The sequence below is a fragment of the Chelonoidis abingdonii genome, chromosome 6, assembly GCF_003597395.2.
Source record: "Chelonoidis abingdonii isolate Lonesome George chromosome 6, CheloAbing_2.0, whole genome shotgun sequence".
Lineage (NCBI taxonomy): Eukaryota > Metazoa > Chordata > Testudines > Testudinidae > Chelonoidis > Chelonoidis abingdonii.
The window spans coordinates 98,599,442-98,620,224 of record NC_133774.1 but is presented as its reverse complement, the minus strand read 5'-3'; the positions used below and the strand labels follow the sequence as shown (position 1 = coordinate 98,620,224).

The 20,783-nt window shown below is 39.3% G+C and overlaps 1 protein-coding gene across 6 annotated transcripts in view; it reads left to right on the top strand.

Annotated features, from left to right (window-relative positions):
- The window catches only part of TRPM3 (transient receptor potential cation channel subfamily M member 3), a 597,865-nt gene that overhangs the window by 436,099 nt on the left and 140,983 nt on the right, over window positions 1-20,783 (top strand). For all 6 annotated transcript variants that reach the window (XM_032798185.2, XM_032798181.2, XM_032798183.2 and 3 more), the window contains exon 6: window positions 3,954-4,125. In XM_032798185.2, the coding sequence (XP_032654076.1) occupies window positions 3,954-4,125 (172 nt within the window). The remainder of the gene's footprint in view (window positions 1-3,953; window positions 4,126-20,783) is intronic.

Genomic DNA, 20,783 nt, shown 5'->3' with positions numbered 1-20,783 from the left:
GCATAAGCTTTCGTGGGCTATAACCCACTTCATCAGATACATGGAGTGAAAAATACAGTAAGCAGGTATAAACATACAGCACATAAAAAGATGGGAGTTGCTTTACCAAGTGGGAGATCAGTGCTAACGAGGCCAGTTCAATCTGGGTGGATGTGGCCTATTCCCAACAGTTGACAAGAAGGGGTGAATATCAACAGAGGGAAAATTACTTTTTGTACTGACCCAGCCACTCCCAGTCTTTATTCAGGCCTAATTTGATGGTGTCAAAGTTGGCACATTAATTCTAGTTCTGCAGTTTCTTGTTGGAGTCTGTTTTTGAAGGTTTTTTGTTGAAAAATGGCCACTTTTAAGTCTGTTATGAAGTGTCCAGAGAGATTGAAGTGCTCTCCTATTGGTTTTTGAATGATAAAATTCTTGATGTCTGATTTGTGTCCATTTATTCTTTTGCATAGAGACTGGTTCAGGGCTGCCCAGAGGATTCAGGGGGCCTGGGGCAGGGTCAGTTCTTCGGCGGCAATTCAGCAGTGGATCCCTCTCTCAGAGGGAAGGACCTGCCGCTGAATTGCTGCCAAAGAATGAAGCGACAGTGACAGAGCAGCCTGTGAGAGTGAGAGATCATCCTCCAGGATAGGTTGTAGATCCTTGATGATGCACTGGAGAGGTTTTAGTTGAGGGCTGTAGGTGATGGCTAGTGGCATTCTGTTACTTTCTTTGTTGGGCCTGTCCTGTAATAAGTGACTTCTGGGTACTCTTCTGGCTCTGTCAATCTTTCTTCTCTTCAGCAGATGGGTATTGTAGTTTTCAGAACACTTGATAGAGATCTTGTAGGTGTTTGTCTCTGTCTGAGGGATTGGAGCAAATGCGGTTGTATCGTAGAGCTTGGCTGTAGACAATGAATCGTGTGATGTGGTCTGGATGAAAGCTGGAGGTATGTAGGTAAGTATAGTGGTCAGTTGGTTTCTGGCATAGGATAGTGTTTGTGAACATGGCTTATCTGCACTGAAGTGTGCAGGAAGTGGATCTCTTGTGTGGACTTGTCCAGGCTGAGGTTGATGGTGGGGTGGAAATTGTTGAAATCCTGGTGGAATTCCTCAAGGGCCTCCTTCCCATGGGTCCAGATGATGAAGATGTCATCAATGTAGTGCAAGTAGAGTAGGGGCACTAGAGGACAAGAGCTGAGGAAGCATTGTTCTAAGTCAGCCATAAAAATGTTGGCATACTGTGGGACCATATGGGTACCTATAGCAGTGCCACTGACTTGAAGGTATAAATTGCCCCCAAATCTGAAATAGTTGTGGGTGAGGACAAAGTCATAAAGCTCAGCCACCAAGTCTGCTGTGACATTATCAGGGATACTGCTCCTGATGGCTTGCAGTCCATCTTTGTGTCGAATGTTGATGTAGAGAGCTTCTACATCCATAGTGGCTAGGAAGGTGTTTTCTGGAAGATCACCAATGGTTGTAGTTTCCGCAGGAAGTCAGTGATGTCTCAAAGATAGCTGCAAGTGCTGGTAGCGTAGGGTCTGACCAGAGAGTCTACATAGCCAGATAGTGAACTAACTGCTCATGCTTTGTGTAATCTCACGGTAAGAGATCTCCTTATTTACTCATTTCTTATTCTGATTAATATTATGGTTCAAGTTCTTGTATATCCAAATCTTTTGTTTTAACCGCAGACATGAAACCAGAACTTTTCCTTTTCATCTGCATCCAAGCAGCATTGCTGAATCTATAACTATACCACTTTTTGAACTGCAACTCATTATCCCTCTGTGTCAGAACATTACTATCTGAAGAAGCTTAACAGTTTCAGAACTCATTACATCTTATTTTGAGGTGCAAACTACAGGTCTGAGCAGCAGAATTTCATTTGCCAGCAGGCTGAATTTTTCCCCTCTTTATAATCATGCAGTAGGTAGGCAAACTTCTTTCCCCTCTTCTCAGAATTACTTTCTTTGCCCTAACTTTCTGGTATATAGCCCATGAGATACTGCCTCAAGACAACAGATAATAGTAACCAAACTCTGTAAGGTTTCTTTGGTCTGAGGCAAAGGATGCCTGGTCACTTTACTAATATAAGAAAACCTAGCTGATGAGTCTATTTCAACAAAACGTTAATATTTATTAATATTTACTTCTCTGTGGAATAAATGCTATATGACTGAGGGGATAAAAAAGAATAAAATATAAAAGAAACTGCAGCCAAAATCAATCTCCTATTCCAGTACAGGGAGGAATGGCATAATACTGGCAAGCCATCCTGCTAGTCTTTTGCTCTCTCCCTGACAAATGCCTAACTGAATACAGCTCTGTGTGATACTTCATAACAATTACAGAGGTCTGGAGGCTTTCCTTTGTCTTCAAAGGATCAACAAAAGTACTATAAGCACTGACATTTTAGGAACATAAAAAGAGCTTTCTGGCCAGGGAATTTCAATCAAGTACTAGTATTTATAAACCTTTACTTTTCCATCATAAATCTTTTTCAATAGCAAGGGAAAGGGGGTCTTCAGATTCTTCTAAAAGCTTGTCTACATGGAGAAGCTATTGCAAAATAAACTAGGGTGTGAATTTAAAGCACAGTAGCTATTCCACACTAGGTCCCCATGTGGACAGTTTTTTTTACACTGAATGCCTTTTGTGGATTAGTTTAATCCACTTCCAACATGGAAATTTAACTGCAAAAAGGGACTCTGTGTGTGGAATAAGCATGCCCACTTCAGGAGTAACTGTTGCCTGGCTATTTCCCCAGGTAGACAAGCCCTTAGTTAATAGCAGACTTTTGGTTCCCGTAGGTGTCCTAGAGGCAGCACAGAAAATATACTGAAGACAAACAGTCATCCCAAGAGCTCACCAGCTATTGTTATCCACCATGTCTTATACTATTATTTGATTGTCCTGCCTACTGTGATGCCTAATGTCACATTAATACAGCTATAAGTCATGCCGGACATCATTATCTTTTAAAATGATAAATAATCTACCATCAAAGTTGTATGTTATCCATTAAATTGAATTTTTTCCAAATATTTTCCTTTTTCTATACAGCTGAGTGGTTGTACACATATTTAAAGTACAGCACTACTGGAACAACTAGGTTACTTGTGGTATAATTTGCAAGCTTGTATATATTAACTATTATCTTTGTTGATTGACCTGGGATGACATCGCTTACATGGCTATAATGTGTGTATTCTTCCGAGGGTGAAATTCACCAATGTACAGAGTGCCTGCACAAGGCCTTTCCCCTATTTTGAGGTCTTAAGTGGGATTTATCATTTAAGTGGTATAAAGGTCTTGCCCTGGCCCTCTACATAAGTGTGAATTTCACCTTGATTTAAGGGGAAAACAAAGTGGAATGAGAAGTTTGAGCAAAGATAGGGTAAGCAATAGAAGGTAGACTAGACTTTTACAGAGAACAGTTTTCATTCTGCTGGTGAATGCTATGAAGAAAGAGTGAGGCACAGAAATACCAGAGAATGAAAACTCCTTTCTGTTGGATAGATGGGAGGAAAGATAAACTCACAGATGGCAATGGCTATTGAAGCATAGAGTGATGAAAATAAGGTAAGTAAGGAGTATACAGTTATGCAAGTAAAATACATAATGTAGTGATTGCTCTAAAATTCTTTAAAGTGACTGAAAGGTAACTCTAATCAGTCCCATTGAAAGAGAATATCCTAGAGTTCTTTTTAACAGTGCAGCCTTAGTAAGTCAATATTTACCAAAAAAAATACCACACTATTGCAAGTGCCACAGTTATTTCCTATGCAATGTAAACATGGAAACTGCAGTATCTCAAATACTATAAAGTAGTAACTATTGGCAACCAATTACTTTTTAATGGTGATCTCTTTACAACTCCACATAAATATTTTGTACCTCATGATTTACTTTAATCAGAGGGTGTTTGCTGTCTTGTTGTATTGAGCATTTTCTGTCTCCATAATGCAGGTGGTCCGACCGTACCAGACAATGTCCAATCCTATGAGTAAACTGACAGTACTCAATAGTATGCACTCCCATTTTATTCTGGCCGACAATGGGACTACTGGCAAATATGGAGCAGAAGTGAAACTTCGTAGACAGCTGGAAAAGCACATCTCACTTCAGAAGATAAACACAAGTGAGTAATATATTTCTCTATTATTGTATAAATGACAAGTATAGGAAGAACACTGAGAATCTAAGTAGACAATTGTTCATCTACAAAGGGCATGGGAGTTTTTAGTAACATGATAAACATGAGTTACTGTATGTAAAATAAACAAAAATAACATTTTAGGTGCACAAATGTGCAAGTAGAGCTCAAATAACATAGGCTGAATTAGTTTCTGGTAGTTTGACCATAGTGGCCAAAGCTATTAGGGTTCATTCCACAGCAAAGTTAGATTGGGTCCAAAATTTTTCTGTCATGGTACATCTATTTCTATGTCCTTTAGAAAATTAAAACTCAGAAAATGTAGGCAGATGTTCCATTTAGCAAGCAAGGAAGAAAACCAGTTGAATAGCAATTGAATCCACAGCCTCATTGCTGAGAACTTTCAACAAAGGTGCATTTTAGAGCCAACTGTGGTGGTAGCTTTTATGATATGGATACCTGAAACTGGAATGAGACCACAAAATTCATTTAACCAAGCAGCCATTACATGGTAATAGAGTGTGTTGGAATTTTTTTGAGGCATCATATTTTCATCAAAAAATGGCCCATTTGTCAAAACTGGAACTGTTTGAAAAACAGAATTGGGTTCAACAAATTTCTCAATTCAAAAAAATGCCAAGAAAAAATTCAAAATTGTCAAAATGTTTCATTTTGGAATTTTCTAAACAAAAAATTATGAAATTTAAACTGATTAGACTGAAAAAGGGGATTCAGTTTCTATCTGTTTTAAAATAAGTGTTTTGATCCCCCCAAAAAATTAAAAATCTTTTTCATTCCATTAATATTTTTGCAATTTTGACATTTCATCTCAGTTGAGGATGAGAAAAGATTTTGAACTCTCATAAATATTCATGGGACAGGATAACCATTTCCCGCCCAGCTCTAAACAGTAGTGACTTTCATATATTATCAAATGGGGCTGAATTCAAACAAGCCACTTTGGGGTGAAGGCCTGTATATCAAGGACCTTTCATGTTAAAGTTGAAATTCTTGTATATTTATGCGGATATTACAAACTAGATAACAAATGTTATTTAGCAGTTCAATATAGCAACTTCTGAAGAGTGAAGTATGCCTCAGAGCTTCCAACTTCACTGCAAGATGCAACTGTTTTCATGCCAAAAAAGCCAAAATGGGAAGTATTTTCTAGATTATTGCTGTTTCCAGGCTTACTATTTTCACCCATCAGTGGGCTTCTCTTTTCTTCTCAGGTGGCGATGTGTATGTATCCTCAGCAAATAGGCACAATATGATCTAAACATAAGTTAACCAACAGCAAAGCATCATGTTCAACAATGGTACAAATAATGTAATCTGACTATATCAAGCTGTGGCATAAATAATTACTTTTGAGGACTTTTCAGGAGATTCAATCTATATAGTACAACAATCACATGTTAGGGAAACTTCATGTAAAAATAACTTTATTGGAATTGTTGATTCCTTTTCACTTAGATATTTACCTGAACTCATTTTAGGCAAAAGAATAAATTTACTGAAAGGCATTATTAATATTAATGAGTTAACTTTAAAAGCTTCAGCTGTTCAAGTTAGATACTTACCCAACTGTTACCAGAATCTCCTAAACTATGGAGGACATCTCTCCTTGACTCTCCCTGCTGGAGCCACCCCATCCAAAACTATGTAACCCTTCCTCCCTCCTCTTCCGTTCTTGTCCATACATTGGCTGATCTTCCATTGTGGCCCCAACTCATGTCTCTCTGACTCTTGCCCCTGTTGATCTTCCATTCTACCTCTACTACTTCATATACACACCTTCATATACCTCTGTCTTCATATACACACACCTTTAAAGATAAAATATAAAGATGACTTGGCCCTGGAACATCTACTTGAACTTTCAGCTCTGACTCATAATGCAATTTGAAGCACACCAAACTCTGCTGCCAGCCAGATTATGCAAGGTTTCAAAGTGGAAGCATCAGAGACTCAAATAAAAACAGTTTGGCCTTGCAACATGTCTTCAGTGGTAGGGGGATCCAAAAGCCAGAGGTAGTGTTGTAAGGCGACAAGAAATTTGGAAGAACTGGTGGATGGGAAGGCTGCCGAGTGGGAGTTCATGGGTCATGGTGCAATGAAGTCTGGAAAGTGGATGGCTTTACAAGAGGAGATGTAGGACTTGCGAATAACCTTCAGCCAAACAAAACAAAACATAGTGTACTTGAGTTTGTTTCAAAAGGAATTCTGAGGTTTGCCAAGCTTAATTATTAAGGTTACCATACAGATGAGATAAGATAAAGAAAACCTGCACAATTGGGTCAGACAGATGGCTGCTCTCTGATACCTTTCCCTTATACTTCTAGCAGAAAAAGCAGCATAGTGGACACCCTTACCGCTTGCCCCAGGATGCATAGTGGCACTGCTCTGAAGGGACTTAAATCCGAACCAGAGTGTGCACAATTGTGCATGTATGCCCATATTTACAGTTTTAAATAATCAGCAGCCTGAAGTGGAAAATGCCCCTTGACAGTGTCAGGCTCCAGTCCTCAGAGACAGAAAAGTCAGGAAAAGGCACATTTTTGACCTGATCACAAATCAAAAGAGCAGAGGGCTAGGCAGCAGCACAGATTCAGGATCTAATGAACAGTTGACAACTCATCTCAGCCACAGATAGCAGGATTGTCGTTTTATTCAAAACGTGTTATAAAAATTCTCGACCTTTCCCATCTCGTACAAGATCTACTTTTTGAAAGTTTTTTAATCATCTTTGCCTTGATTCTAGGTCCTTTTTCAATGTGTTGAACAGTAGTTTAGAGGCTCAGTAATGTAGACCACATCTAAACAAAGGCTTTTAGTTCACACGACCTCCTAAAGTAGCTGAAAACTAGATCATACACAAATATATTAGGCAAGTCAAAGGGGAGTAGAGATGAGTCTTATTATTAAAATGTAAGAGGAGGCCTCCAAGTGTGCCAGATAATTCTGAAAATATAAACTAGTTCTCTCATTAAAGTGACATTATTCTTGATCACTCATCAGTGACTAATATGCCTGTACTGAACGTAAAGCACTGTGTTTAATTTAGGCTCTTCATAAATGTATGAAGCACAATTAGGGAAATAGCCTCAAGGAATATTTTCTTTGGAAATCAGTAATTAGTACTGTTCCTGAGATTTAGAAAGCCTTGTCCACCACCACCACTTTCCCCTCACCCCAGTTCATACCTCCCTCATTGCCTGAATTTCAGTATTTGGCTCCATTAATGGTTCAGATATTAGAATAATGTTTTCAGACACAGAGAAAGTTATCCAAAGTTGGTGTCTGTTGTGTCTGTAACTTGTGGCCCAGCACTCAGGGTCATATACTGGCTATATCAAAGTGAATTGTGCATGGAGTCAGAGATCAATATATGGGCCTGAAAATGTGCTTAGAGCAAATCTTGCCTGTTCCCCCACCCCCACCCTGTGAGTGGAAAAGATACTTTAATTATAGCCAAGTTACCTGGTTCTGCACTGAGCAGACCTACCCTGAGGACAATTGTTACTGAAGTCCATGAAAGTGGAGGTTGTTGATCACCACTCCATACCTGAGAGGTGTGGAGCTCTTTCAGGAGGGAGACGAAGAGGCTAGAACTGTGCCTTTCTTGTTTAGAGGGGAAGTTGGAGGGATCGGTTGGACAGAGGGTAGGGAGGGGAGCTGTCTTCGTTCCCCTTGTCCATTCATCCACCAGTTACTGGGAATAGGTTATTTTCATTCCTGATGGGCCCCATCTTCTCACAGACACAGATCCATTTTTGAAGCTGCCATCCAGGAACTTTCTCTTTCTTGGGACATGCTGAAGTATTGCATCTCCTCAGCTGCCAGTCAGTTGGAGAAGACCCACCCCATTTCCATCTCTGTGCAGAGTTGGGAAGATATGGTATATGTTCATGGTTTCCTTGACCACATCCTTGATTGTATATAGGTTGGTGATCACGCCACTGCTTAGTCAGAGGAAAAGGTTTAAGACAGAGTTTGACCACTTCATGGCTGCCCCTGTGTATAATTCTCTCCTCAGGTTATGAGCTGGTGTCTCTGAGCTGCCTGCTAAACTTATAACCTATTCATATAGCATTACAAAGACAATTTGTCACAAAATAGAAGAGATAATTTATACTCAGTTTGAATGCAGAAGAAAAACAGTATTTTTCCATTATATTTTAAGAGCATTTTAAAGATGGATTGTAAAATTATATTAATAGCTTCCATGAGAAATATTTAGAGAGCAAAGTTTCCCTACTCAAAGGGTAAAAGGCTTCATGGACCTATAACTAGAGTTCAGTTCTCTTCAAGCTGTGTTGCTATGAGTAGACTATTTCTACAATAGAGCTGGCATTTAGGTTCCTTAACAGCCAGAACTAACACAGGCAAGTCAGACAATTTCTAATTCAGTGTTGTTATCCCTCACTACTACTACTTTACTGATTTCTGGTTCAGTGCTTCTAAAAATCCACTTAATGCTGAAATATCTCCCATTACAGTATATACATCACAGATGTTATCTGACTAGATCAAAATACTGCAAGTTTTGATTCTGAACATTTGGATAACCTGTGGCGTGGGAGTTGTTGCCAAGATATAATATGGTACCGCTGCAGTTACGTTATGGTAAGCTACATAGAAATGCTTGAGTTCCACTCCTTTGGAACTCAAGCCAGTGGCTCAGGTGCCAAAATAAAGATTTAGGTGCTTAAAATATGCTGAGAAACATGGCTAACTCCACTATTCAACAGGTTGGAATTACACAGGCACTGGTACCTGAAATATATATTACTACAGCATGGAAGCTATCTTGATTACTACTCTTTTGAAATTCTCATGCATGCCTCCATCTCCTCTTGGCTACTGTAATTCCATTTTTAAAATCCATCTAAATCTAAATTTTCAACACTTCATTTTGTTCATATGGAGGATCACATCAGCCCCATCTTCCAAAATCTTAATAATTTCTTAATCATTTCAGAATCCATTACAAATCTTCCCTCTAGTCTTCAATATCCTTTGTGGACTTTCTTTCCTTGTCTCTCCCTCACTTCGTCTCTCTCTCCAGCCCATCCCTCTCCGAATACCAGACCCACTCTTCTTTCACTTTTTCCTGTAGATGATATATCCTTCTAGTAAACAGACTTTCACCTTCAGAAATTGTCTTGTTGTGTCGTGACATAGGTTCCATTCCTGGTTCAGTCACAGACTTCACGTGTGGCCATTAGCAAGTCACCTAACCCTTCCATTCTTTAATTTCCCTATGTGTAAAATTTAAATAATACTAATCCAGAGGAGTGTTTTGAGGCTTAATATGGTAATGTTTACAAAATACTTTGAGGTATTTGGATAGAAGACATAGAAGTGCCAGACATTAACTTCTTCTTATACTTCAAGATCCACCTCTTCCCTGGTATATGATCCAACTTCTTTGCTTAAGACAATCAAATCTCACTAACTGAGCCCATTCTGCTTTTCCCATGCTTAGTTACTCTCCCCAACACCTGGGCATTTTACCTCTCCTAATCTTTGTCCTTCCACTTGTGTAGAAGCTACTCTACCTCTGTGATATGTTGTTATCTGCTGTATATAGTTGGCTTGTTTATATGTATTTGGCTGCAGAATGTTGTTTGACATTTTAATGGTGCTATACAGAATATTTTGTGTTGCCTGAGAGAACATGGATCATGTCTGAAGGGTAGAGAGAAGTAGGTTTCAAAGGTGACAGTTTAAAAAACAAATCAGTTGAAACAGATGGGTTAATTTTCTTTCTCCCCAAATATGATTTTGTTAACCAGCATCAGATTAGAAATTGGTAAAAATTACATGATCCTGCAGAAATAAGAGCACAGCCAGGCCTTTGTTCCTGTGCTGGGAAAATATTAAGGGACAACATGGAAGGAGAGTTCAATCCATCATTTGACTCAAATGATGTACCCACTGAACAGACAGTGGAGTGCAGTGAAGCATCTAATTACTTAAAACAGCCTATTGCAAATCATCCAATTATAACATTCCCGGACATTAATGAAGCATTTCTATTAAATACTGATGTGTCAGATATGACTGATGGTGCATTACTACTTCAAGTTTCACAATGGCTTTGGAAATCTAGCTGCATTTATCAGTCATGCCTGATAATTACTAAGTATTGGTGTAGACCTAAAAAAAAGAGTTATCATTCACAAGGCATTAAAAATTTCAGGCACTAAATTATTCATGTTTGCTATCTTCACAAATAATAAGTTTTCTATTGATTTGAGATAACTACAAGTGTAACACAATGCAACTGGTAAGTGTTGTCCATAGGCTGTTTAAGCTTTGTTAGGGAAAAAATCATCCTAATTGGTTGACACTCTGTAGTGTACACATGTTGTTACAGGAAGTTCTCTGGGTAATTAAAAGAACACTTCAGTAGTACTCCATATTTTAAATAAATGTTATCCAATGTTTACAAAGTCTCATGTCAGATATTCCTAGCTCTATTTTCTACTTGATATCTTGGTGCCTATTTCTTTGCATATTTATTATTCATAATCACTATTGTTGTGATCTTATTGGTTACTTTAGTCATGAGGTATTGCTATTGCTCCTAGATTGGTTGGCTCTCAAACCCATCACCTCAAACATGTATACAGTATTTTTCCTGTCCTTGAATGTTCTTGTGGGAAGGAAGGGGGAAAATTCACTCATACAAGGTTCTAATCCTCAGATAGTGTAAATATGGGACAGAACACCAGAAAATCTGTCCTACAGATATTTATGGGAAATGAATAAAAGGTGTTGTGACTACAGTAGGAGCAAATTCTCTGTTTTTATTTGAATGGATGTGTATAAATATTTTGTCACCAGCTCTAGTTAGTATTCTTATTAACTGATACCCTCACCTGGGTTTCAGAACCTGGAACAGAAAATGTATGTTTAATTATAGAATATCATCACATACACAAGTATTCCAACCAGCAGACAATTATTGTCCTTGCTTTGAACATGCTCATATATATTTGCTTCTGGCAAGAAACTCAGTATGGCAAGTATGGTGACAAGCCCATATACTATACTAGGGGTTGGCAATCTTTCAGAAGTGCTGTGCCGAGTCTTCATTTATTCACTCTGATTTAAGGTTTTGCATGCTGGTAATACATTTTAACGTTTTTAGAAGGTCTCTTTCTATAAGTCTATAATATATAACTGAACTATTGTTGTACGTGAAGTAAATAAGGTTTTTAAAATGTTTAAGAAGCTTCATTTAAAATTAAATTAAAATGCAGAGCCCCCCCCAGACCAGTGGCCAGGACCAGGGCAGTGTGAGTGCCACTGAAAATCAGCCGTGCCATAGGTTGCCTACCCCTGTACTATACCATTCTTGCCAGCTATATTTCCTTTTACAGTTAATGTTGTTCTTAAAATCTAAAAGGAACCCTTAGAAGCAGAAAAGGCATATAGATATATGGAGCCTGTCTTCATTTTGAATCAGTACCTATGAGAACTGAATAGTCACGTCAGCCTGTCTTTTGTTTCCTGTGAGTGTAGTGTCTTATTTGAACACATGAGAAAACTCCACATGAGCAGAGCATACATGGCAGCTACAGCCATGGTTAGTGTTTATTAAACATCAATCATTCAGGCATTTTGAGATGCAGTTTGCTATCCTATTCCACAGGTTGTGCTCAACAAAAGGGAAGTGAGCGTTTTCAGTACCAAGTAATTGGGTTTTTATAATTGGAAAAGGCAAGTAAATATAACAAATACACCAGTGCTGCATGAAAGCACAAACTCTGCCAATTTTGTGCTCTGTTCTATCACCAAATGTTTGGACTTAATTCCCAGGGAACGTTTTTTATTTAGTTTTCTATTCAGTATGCTTTATAAGAGGGATAATTGACCCTCATGGTTGCGATAAGTGCAGAAAAGGAGGCTCATGAGACATTTGCAAACCTGATTTTTGGCCCTACAGACTCTCCATTAGCTTTCAAAAAAAATCTTTGCTTACATTTACTTCATTTGCCTGTTCATTATAAAGTGTAACTTTGGACTGGGGGGCTTCACCTTCACAAGAGATGAAGAAGAAGAAGAAGAAGAAGAAGAAGAAGAAGAAGAAAAAAAGGCTATATAGATATAGATATAAAGCCTGGGCCCTAATCTGGTCATAATAGATAAGAAAAACAAACAAAGCAAGCCAGACATGCAGTTTTCTTTTATTAAAGTTCTTTGCTCTCAGTAAGAGTAGCTATTATGTTTCTCTTCAGGAAAAGCTGATGGAGCGTTTTGTATCTGCTGGGAAAATAGATTTTTAAAAAACCCCAAAAGCTGAGCTCAGTTTTAATTTTTTTTTTATTTCTCCAGAAATCTCTGAAATACAATAAAAATAAGGAACCAAAGAAGCCAGTTAATATACTGAAAAATGTATTTGAAACAGTTGCATTAATAACTGGAATAAATTGCCTGGGGAGGTTGTGGAATCTCCATCTCTGGCGATATTTAAGAGTAGGTTAGATAAATGTCTATCAGGGATGGTCTAGACAGTATTTGGTCCTGTCATGAGGGCAGGGGACTGGACTCGATGACCTCTCGAGGTCCCTTCCAGTCGTAGAGTCTATGAATCTATGATTTAAGCTAGTGGAAATAAAATCAAAGCATGCTATATTCTGTGTGGGTTTTCCTAATATCAATCAGAATGTTTTAGTTAATTCATTTATGTAGCAACTTTCACAAACCTAAATAAGCTTTGTGGAATTGGACAAAATGCTTCTCTCTTCAAAACCAGAATAGAGCAATAGAATGGAAGAAGTCTAATTGGGTATGGTAGGTCCTTTAGTCATTTTCCCAGGACAAGCAGGCCACCACAAGGGACTTAGGGGAACATGCTCTGCAGGACACGTAATTGTTGCGCCAATTTCAGTATATGTGCAAAGGAGGCTGGGTCACACTCCTGAGCCAGCAGACCAGATTTTCTAAAGGAAGTAGGGCCCCAGCCCCCAGCAAATACATTCAGTGCTTTCCCAGCTTGGTGTTCAATGCAAAAGGTAGGCCAGGTTCCTATCCAAGTGTTGCACTGTGGAGGGGGAAGTTTTTTGTACCCTCTCTTTTATGCAGGGACAGGAGTTTGCCCTATATAGAGAGTGAAATAATTTCACCCCCACCAAAATGCAGCAGCCATTTTGTAAAGTAGTAGCTATTGTGTTATATCATGGCTACAAATAACATTACACAACACTTTAGGGACAGAGGAAGAGGATGAAGAATATCTTAACCAATTAAAGCCACCATGGGATTTTAAACAATAAAAATGTAATTATCCATATTAGAATTTAATCAGTATCTCAGTGTCAACACTTCTGTTCTCATGGACTTGTTAATGATCACAAGTGATCAGGATCTCAGCTTTACTTCTCATTAGTAAAACCAAAACTCCAAGCCAGCATCCCCAAGCACCCTTTTGAACTATTTGTTAAACACTGACTCCTAGGGCATGCAGGAGCATGCCTCCCAGCTTGGTCAGACAGACGTGCTAGGTCTGCTTGAGCTAGAATGCTAAAAATAGCTGTGTGGACATTGTGGCACAGGTGGTGACATAGGCTAGCCACTTGAGTGTAAGTCTGCCCAGACCTCTGAGTCCAAACTCCAGTGACTAGCCACAGTGTCTGCACTGCTGTTTTTAGCTTACTAGCTTGAGCAGAGCTAGCACATCTGTCTGCCTGGGCTGGGAGGCACGTTTCCAACTGCAGTGCAGAAATACACACAGAAAAAGCACCATCTACTGAATCACCAATTCCATATCCTGCAGCACTTAGATTTTTTTTCCCTGGGAAATATGTCTTGCCCATGTCTTACTCTGCATAGGGTAAGCTTGTGATACCCTTGCTCACATTTGGTAGTGCCTTATCCTAAGAATAGTCCCACTGGCTTCCCTGGAACTTCCCACGCAATAAGAAACTGCTAATTGTGAATGAGGTTAGCAGAATCTGATCACAAACTTGTAATTACTAACTAAATCTGTAATAAGGAGGCTACTGTGGCAATTGACAGAACACTGTGACATCGGCCTGTAGTTACATCAGAACACTGCAACCAAAGAGCTTTCTAAAAAAAATTTAAAAATGTTTATAAATAATAATCCTTAAACTTTTCTTATTTTTTCTTGTTTTGCTTCTTGCTGTGAATATTATAAAGTCCTAAGAAACAGCCCCAGAAAGCCAACCAATTATACATCAAGGTTTGCATGTTTCAGGATGCGGGCAGGGGGGAGGAATTGGGGGTTTTGATCTGCTGTTACTCTCTCTCAGGTGCTTTCTTCTCTTTATTTACATTTGTGGGATAGTAGTGGTAAGAAGCCTCCTTTTCTTTGTTTAAAAAAACAATTCAGTGCCCTTTTCAGAATAAATTATGGTGCCAAACAGTAGACAAAATATCCCTGCAGGAGCTGAATGAATGCTTTGTGAGGGAGTGCACTCATTCCATTAGTGCTCATATCTTAAATCACAGCACATTGTTCCAATTTACCTTTTGGTCTTAGTGCTCACATAATGCTTTTCATCCAGGATACAAAGTATACTGTAGGGTGCTAGGCATCATTGCCCCCATTTTTACACAGGGTGAAAATGAAACAAAGAGAGATTAAATGACTTGTCCAAGTTCACTTGACAAGTCATTGTGAGAATGAATGGAACCCAGATCTCTTGAGTTGCAGTCTTGTGGTATAGCCACTGCACCATGCTCTCTCCTTTTAAAACTTCGCTGGTTTCAGATATTGTTGCTTCTGTAACACAGGCATAAGAATCTCTTCAGACTAGAGAGGGCAGTATATACAATCCAAATCTGAACTTTTCCTGAGACTAGGGTTGTTTCAATCCAAGCTTTTATTTTGTCACCTTATAAGATAGAGGTCAGACACAACATTCAGCTCCAATTCACAGTTTGAAGGCGTTCAGCTCCAAAGTTTTGATCTGTACCTTTACTTCATACAATCAATGAGCTGAGTAACCAGGACTGTGTTAGAGTGTTAAGCAAGGGCATCAGTCTTTCTTGTTTGATAATTCATTCTGTATGTATTAGGGTAGTTTATTCCTCAACAGGCAGAGTGAAGGAACTAAACAGCAAGGTTGGGGTGGTTCTGGTTGTGTAGAGAAGGGAATTCCAACAATGTAACATGTCTACAGTATCTATTCATGTGACCCGTGGACTTCCCTTTGTCATCCTATGCCTGAGAATATATGAAGGGGGCTGGGAAGGCAAAGGGACGTTCAACTGTCATCACTGGCATCTTTTTTTGATCATTACACCATCATCAAATACATTGGAATGCTCATTTACGTCCGATTTTCCTTTCACGTTCTGTGCAGCACTTGATGCATTTCCATATGTGTGTAGCTAGTTAGAGGTACGCACAGATTTATTTTTAACAAAGGGACCCACTGTAAATTAGAGCAGTCTGAAATATTCCTAACAAAACTAAGAACCATCTGAAATTGCCTGATTTCAGGTTTCATTACAGCCTGGAAGCTTGGGCCATGGTCATCAGAAAATTCACCATGGTTTGTGAATCCGGCAGTGGGAGCTGATGACATATGAAAGGGGGTAGAGAAAATGGATTTGGAAAGGTGTGTTCAGTCTGTGTACAATGCCAGGTAAAGATCATAGTGTATGTCAGTCAAAAAAGGGCAGGCATTGTCTACCATGACTACCCAGAGAAGCCTTCATCAGAACGTGGGTTCAAGTTTGAGCAGAGATCACCTGATTTATAGTTTTGCCAGAATAGTGTACAAAATGTGTAGTTGTGCATGATTTGGATATGAAACTAGGAAGAACTAAGTGATTTCAACACTATTACTTTGAAATTTCAGGTTTGTTCAAACTCAAAGGACATAGCAGGTAATGAGGGACCAGCCAATTGGAAGATTTGATTTGATTTATTAAATTAGCAAGTTATTAAAATTGTTCAGAAAAGGATACAAGTGGCTCAGAATTCTGGTTCTTTTTAAATTATTTTTTACCTATATAGGCTCTTATGTGCACCTGTCACTGTAGTATCTGAGCACTCCCAAAAGGAATAATCATAATCTCTCTATCAAAACTTTCCAGTAGATAGGATGAGTAAGTAACTTAATTAGTAGGCTACATTCTGTGAGGGTGTTCTGTGTAAGAAGAACTGTTGAGGGAAAACTAACTTGAAGAGATGAGTTTGAATTCTGCTCTGGAGTGGGAGTGAACATTCTTATCTTAATGAAAGGTATGGTGTTTGTCAAGCTCCTGTCAAAGTTCTGTCTCCTGAGCTCACAAATCTTCCCCTGTTGGTCAATAATTTAATTGTTCTGATGGAAGGTGATAGTAGCAGAAGGAGAGGCAATCTCTCAAGCTACTAGAGCCTATCCCATGGAGGACTTTACTATTGAGGCAGACCTTGAAATTGGGCTCCATATTCATTGGACAGCCTGTGCAGAAAGCAGAGCACTGGGCTGGAGTGCTCACAGTGATCTTTGTTGCTAAGCAGATTGACTGCTATGTTTTGTGTATTTTTCAGGATGTGAGACTTCATTCCAAGACACAATAAGCTGTAGTATTCAAGCCTGGAAGTCATGGGTGGGTGATCATTGTGGCAGATTTGTGTCTCATAGAAGGGGATACAATCTCCCTACTAGTCATAAATGAAAGTGGACTTCCTTTGTTGTCATAGGTATTTGGACTTCCAGTAGCCATGAAGTGTCCTAAAGGAACTTAAGGTTACAGGCCAACTTCACAATCTGAAGGCAAATGCCCTCAGTATAGAAGACATTATGGAGGAACATGTTCAACAACTTGGTTCCTTCTTCCTACCAGCGTTACCGCTGATTTTCCTGGGTTCAGCTCTAGGCAATTGCTCTGCATCTAGGTAATAATCTGAACTGAGCATTGGGAAAGCTTGGGAAATGTTTTTTAATGTTGGCGTAAAGGTGTCTGTTATCTGTATACTACTGGCACGACAACCCATATGGTCTAAAATAGCTTCATATAGACACTGTATAGTACAGTATCAGGCAGAGGATTGAGACTTGAGGGTTTCTGGAGGACTCCAAAGATGGAAAAATGGTTCCCTATAATAACCTTTTAGATTTAAGGAAGGACCTGAGCCATTTCAGGGTTTTCTCCTTTACTGCTGCAGCCTCTTCGAAGTGGTACAGGAATATCTTGTGGTAAGTGGATCAAACAGCACTTAGGCCCAGCAGGATGAGTGTGGATGCATTTGCTTTTTCTGTGGTCTGGTTTCTGTCTTTTAGACCCCTTTAAATCTGTTGCTCTATTTAAGGGTACTGTGAGAATATCTTTTTGGCATATTCCCTCTAGAGAAAGAGGAAAAGGAGTTCATAACGTGTTGCTGCAGGGCAAAGGAGTTCAGAAAATGAAAATTCCTGTCTCAGGCTTTTTGATTTTAAGTTAGGTGTGGACTTTTGTTTCATATGATATAAATGCTGCCCCAAGGCACACAACGTATTTACCTCTTTATTGTTTCTGTTAAAGTACCTCTCACTGTGGTACATGAGAACTGCACAAAATTAAAGCACACGAATGCCCAGAGCAAAAGAAGTGATTTCGGAAGTCACAAAACACATTTATGCAGTTTGTTTGTGTCAGCGTTTGCTATTGAAGCATGCCGCTGAATATTATACTAGTGTAACCGTGATAGACCCTGGTTGTCAGCAGGTGAGATCGAACCTCTTTCTCTCCCCCACCCTGTGGACTCAGTGCTACTAGATGGAACAGAACACCACACCCAGGAGGTGTGGGGATTACATTAGCTTCAGTGCTTTTATAGTGGTTGCGTCCCCACTAATACAGTAATTCAGACCTAGTGGTTGGCCTACACAAGGAAAACATTACTATATCTGCTAACTAGAGCTGTACAAATATCTGCTGTTACAATTCACAGGGATTATCTAGAACATTATTATTTCAGTTTTAGTTACCATGGGTCCCATAGCCCCAAAGTTGTACATTGAGTTTCAGGCTAGAAAAATCCCAAAATCCTAGTGTGACCCAGATATGTCTGAGCTCAGACCAGGTTTGATCAAAAGCTAGTCCATAATTGTCAAAAGCTTTGAAAAGTGGGTGAACTTTTTGATTAACCTTGATTGATCTTTCCTAATGTCAGCTAAGGGGGATTCTCCCTTAGTGCAAATGAGAAAGGGCCACTGGAGTAAAAGATCCTGAATTCTAACCTCCTGTGTGAGATAAAAGCTTTATAACTGGCAAACATAATGGCTATATGAATGCAGAAATAGACTTGTTTTTCTGACACACACAAAATCACAGCAAAGATAAAGATCCAGATATGTTTTTAAAAGAGAAGTTGTTCTGGCATTTGCACGCACAAATTGCAACTGCTATGCACATTTTTATTATATTATATTTATTTATTTCACTTTTAAAGAAAATATTTACCTACCTTATAATCTGGGTACTTTTAAATATATTAAAAACTTGCAAAAAATTTACCTAAAACAACTGACCTAAAAACCTAATACTTATTCTCCAGAGCCCACCAAACCAAATGTGGATCTCCAAAGATGCATTTGTAATGCAGTTGTAGTAACTGTATGAACTTGTTTATCTATTTATGGATGGGGAGATTAAAATAAATTTCTCCTCCTGTCACCTAATCTAGCATCAAATTGTTTACTATGTTATATTGCTGTATTTGTGACGTTTCCCCTTCTGAGCCTCAGTAAACCTTTATAACAATGGTTTATTGATGACTCATGTAGTTATGTAGAACCACCACTTTCAGAGGGTAGCACTCTGTTTTATGGAGAAAAAATAGTATAATATGTTAAAAGCAAACTCAGTTCTGCTTGTTCTCCCACTCTGCGTGTTGCCTTGGAACTATGCAAACCTGTGGTCAACTGCAGACTAAGCTGCAGACAACATTGCAATTAGCTTGCTCTACAAAGCAACATAGGTACTTGCTGCATACCTGAGAATTTGGATATGTTAAGAAGGCAGGAAGCAGCAGTACTGAGCTTGGTCTGAAGTGACTCTCTGATGGCACAGGAGAGTACGTTCTCCCTGAGCTATGGGTATCGAAGGTCTGGAAAAGTACATGCAAAGGCAACTTCTGCATAGATTGAGAGAGACAATTAAGTGAAGTCAGCGACCTAGCTAACGAGAGTTTTGCGAGGGAGTTTACAGGATTAGAGTGAGAGGGGCTACATACACTTTACATTCCTTAAACTTCTTTAATGTTAAGCCAAAAAACACCCCCTGATAAAAACAAAACCAACAAAGGAATGAGCTGCAGGAATAAAAAGAGAATGCAGGCTACTCAGTTTATTGCACCCAATGCAGCATGTATGATTACCTGCCTTATGGGCAAGTGGCATATATCTGCATTCGGTGCAAGGAGCTCCTAGTCCTCAGAGACTGTGGATGGGCTTTGGAGACCAGGGTGGCTGATCTGGAGAAGCTAAGAGAGACAAAGAGGTACATAGATGAGACTTTTGGGGCACAGTAGAACGGTCCCACCACCAGTCTGACAGCCTCTGAGCTGTTGAGGAGGATGAAAGTTTCAGGGAAGGAGAACATCCAACTGGTACAGAGGGAAACAGTCTCATAGTTGGGACCCTCATTCCAGATGATGTGATATCCTCTCACGCTGAGGATACCTCGCTGGTGGAGGGAACTCCAGTTATTAGGAAGAGACAGGTATTAGTGGTGGGTGATTCCATCACTAGAAACATAGATATCTGGGTATACGATGACTGGGAGAACCTCATAGTGACTTGCCTTCCTGGTGTGATGGTTGCGGATCTCTTGAGATGTCTAGATAGACTTGTGTGTAGTGCTGGGGAGGAACCAGTGGTCGTGGTACCTGTAGGTAATGAAAGCAAAGAAAGACTCTTCAAAAATTCCTAAAGCAAGTGGCTTAGATATTTAGTGCCAGATGTACAGGCCTCAACTCCACTTGTGCATGCTCTTTAAAAAGTCTAACACCTGAGAGCATATTAGTGGTGGCATTTCTACTTGCAAAAATCATTAGGGCCAATGGATTTTGCAGGTAGAAAGGCTACTACTTACTTACATGGTCCCAAGTTAAAGGGTTAATTTAAATGTTAATGTGCATACAACTGTTTGTACCTGGACAGTGCAGAAAAAAGTATGTGTGTGCACCATTTTGTGCATACACAAGAAGAGACTGGGTAGAGAGGCCCAACTGAAAAGGTACCCCTTAATATCTTTTAAAGTACATGTGTAGAGTGAGTTTTCTTAAAATCAAAGATTGGTTTAACTGAAATATTCTCCTATTACATAAAGTTTTATACAGTGAGGTTCTCTGTTTAATGAACTCATTTGTTCCAGAATTTCCTACCTTCCTGTGTTACTTTTACAGAGAATATTTAAGGTTGCTCCATCTAATAGTGAAATGTTCCTTTATTAAAGGAAGAACTTATCAGGATTTTTCAATAATATTAAGGAAAAATTTTTTGGGACTTCAAGAACAGGAGAACAGCCATACTGGGTCAGACCAAAGGTCCATCTAGCCCAGTATCCTGTCTTCCAACAGTGGCCAATGCCAGGTGCCCCAGAGGGAATGAACAGAACAGGTAATCATCAAATGATCCACCCCTTGTCACCCATTCCCAGTTTCTGACAAACGGAGGTGAGAGACA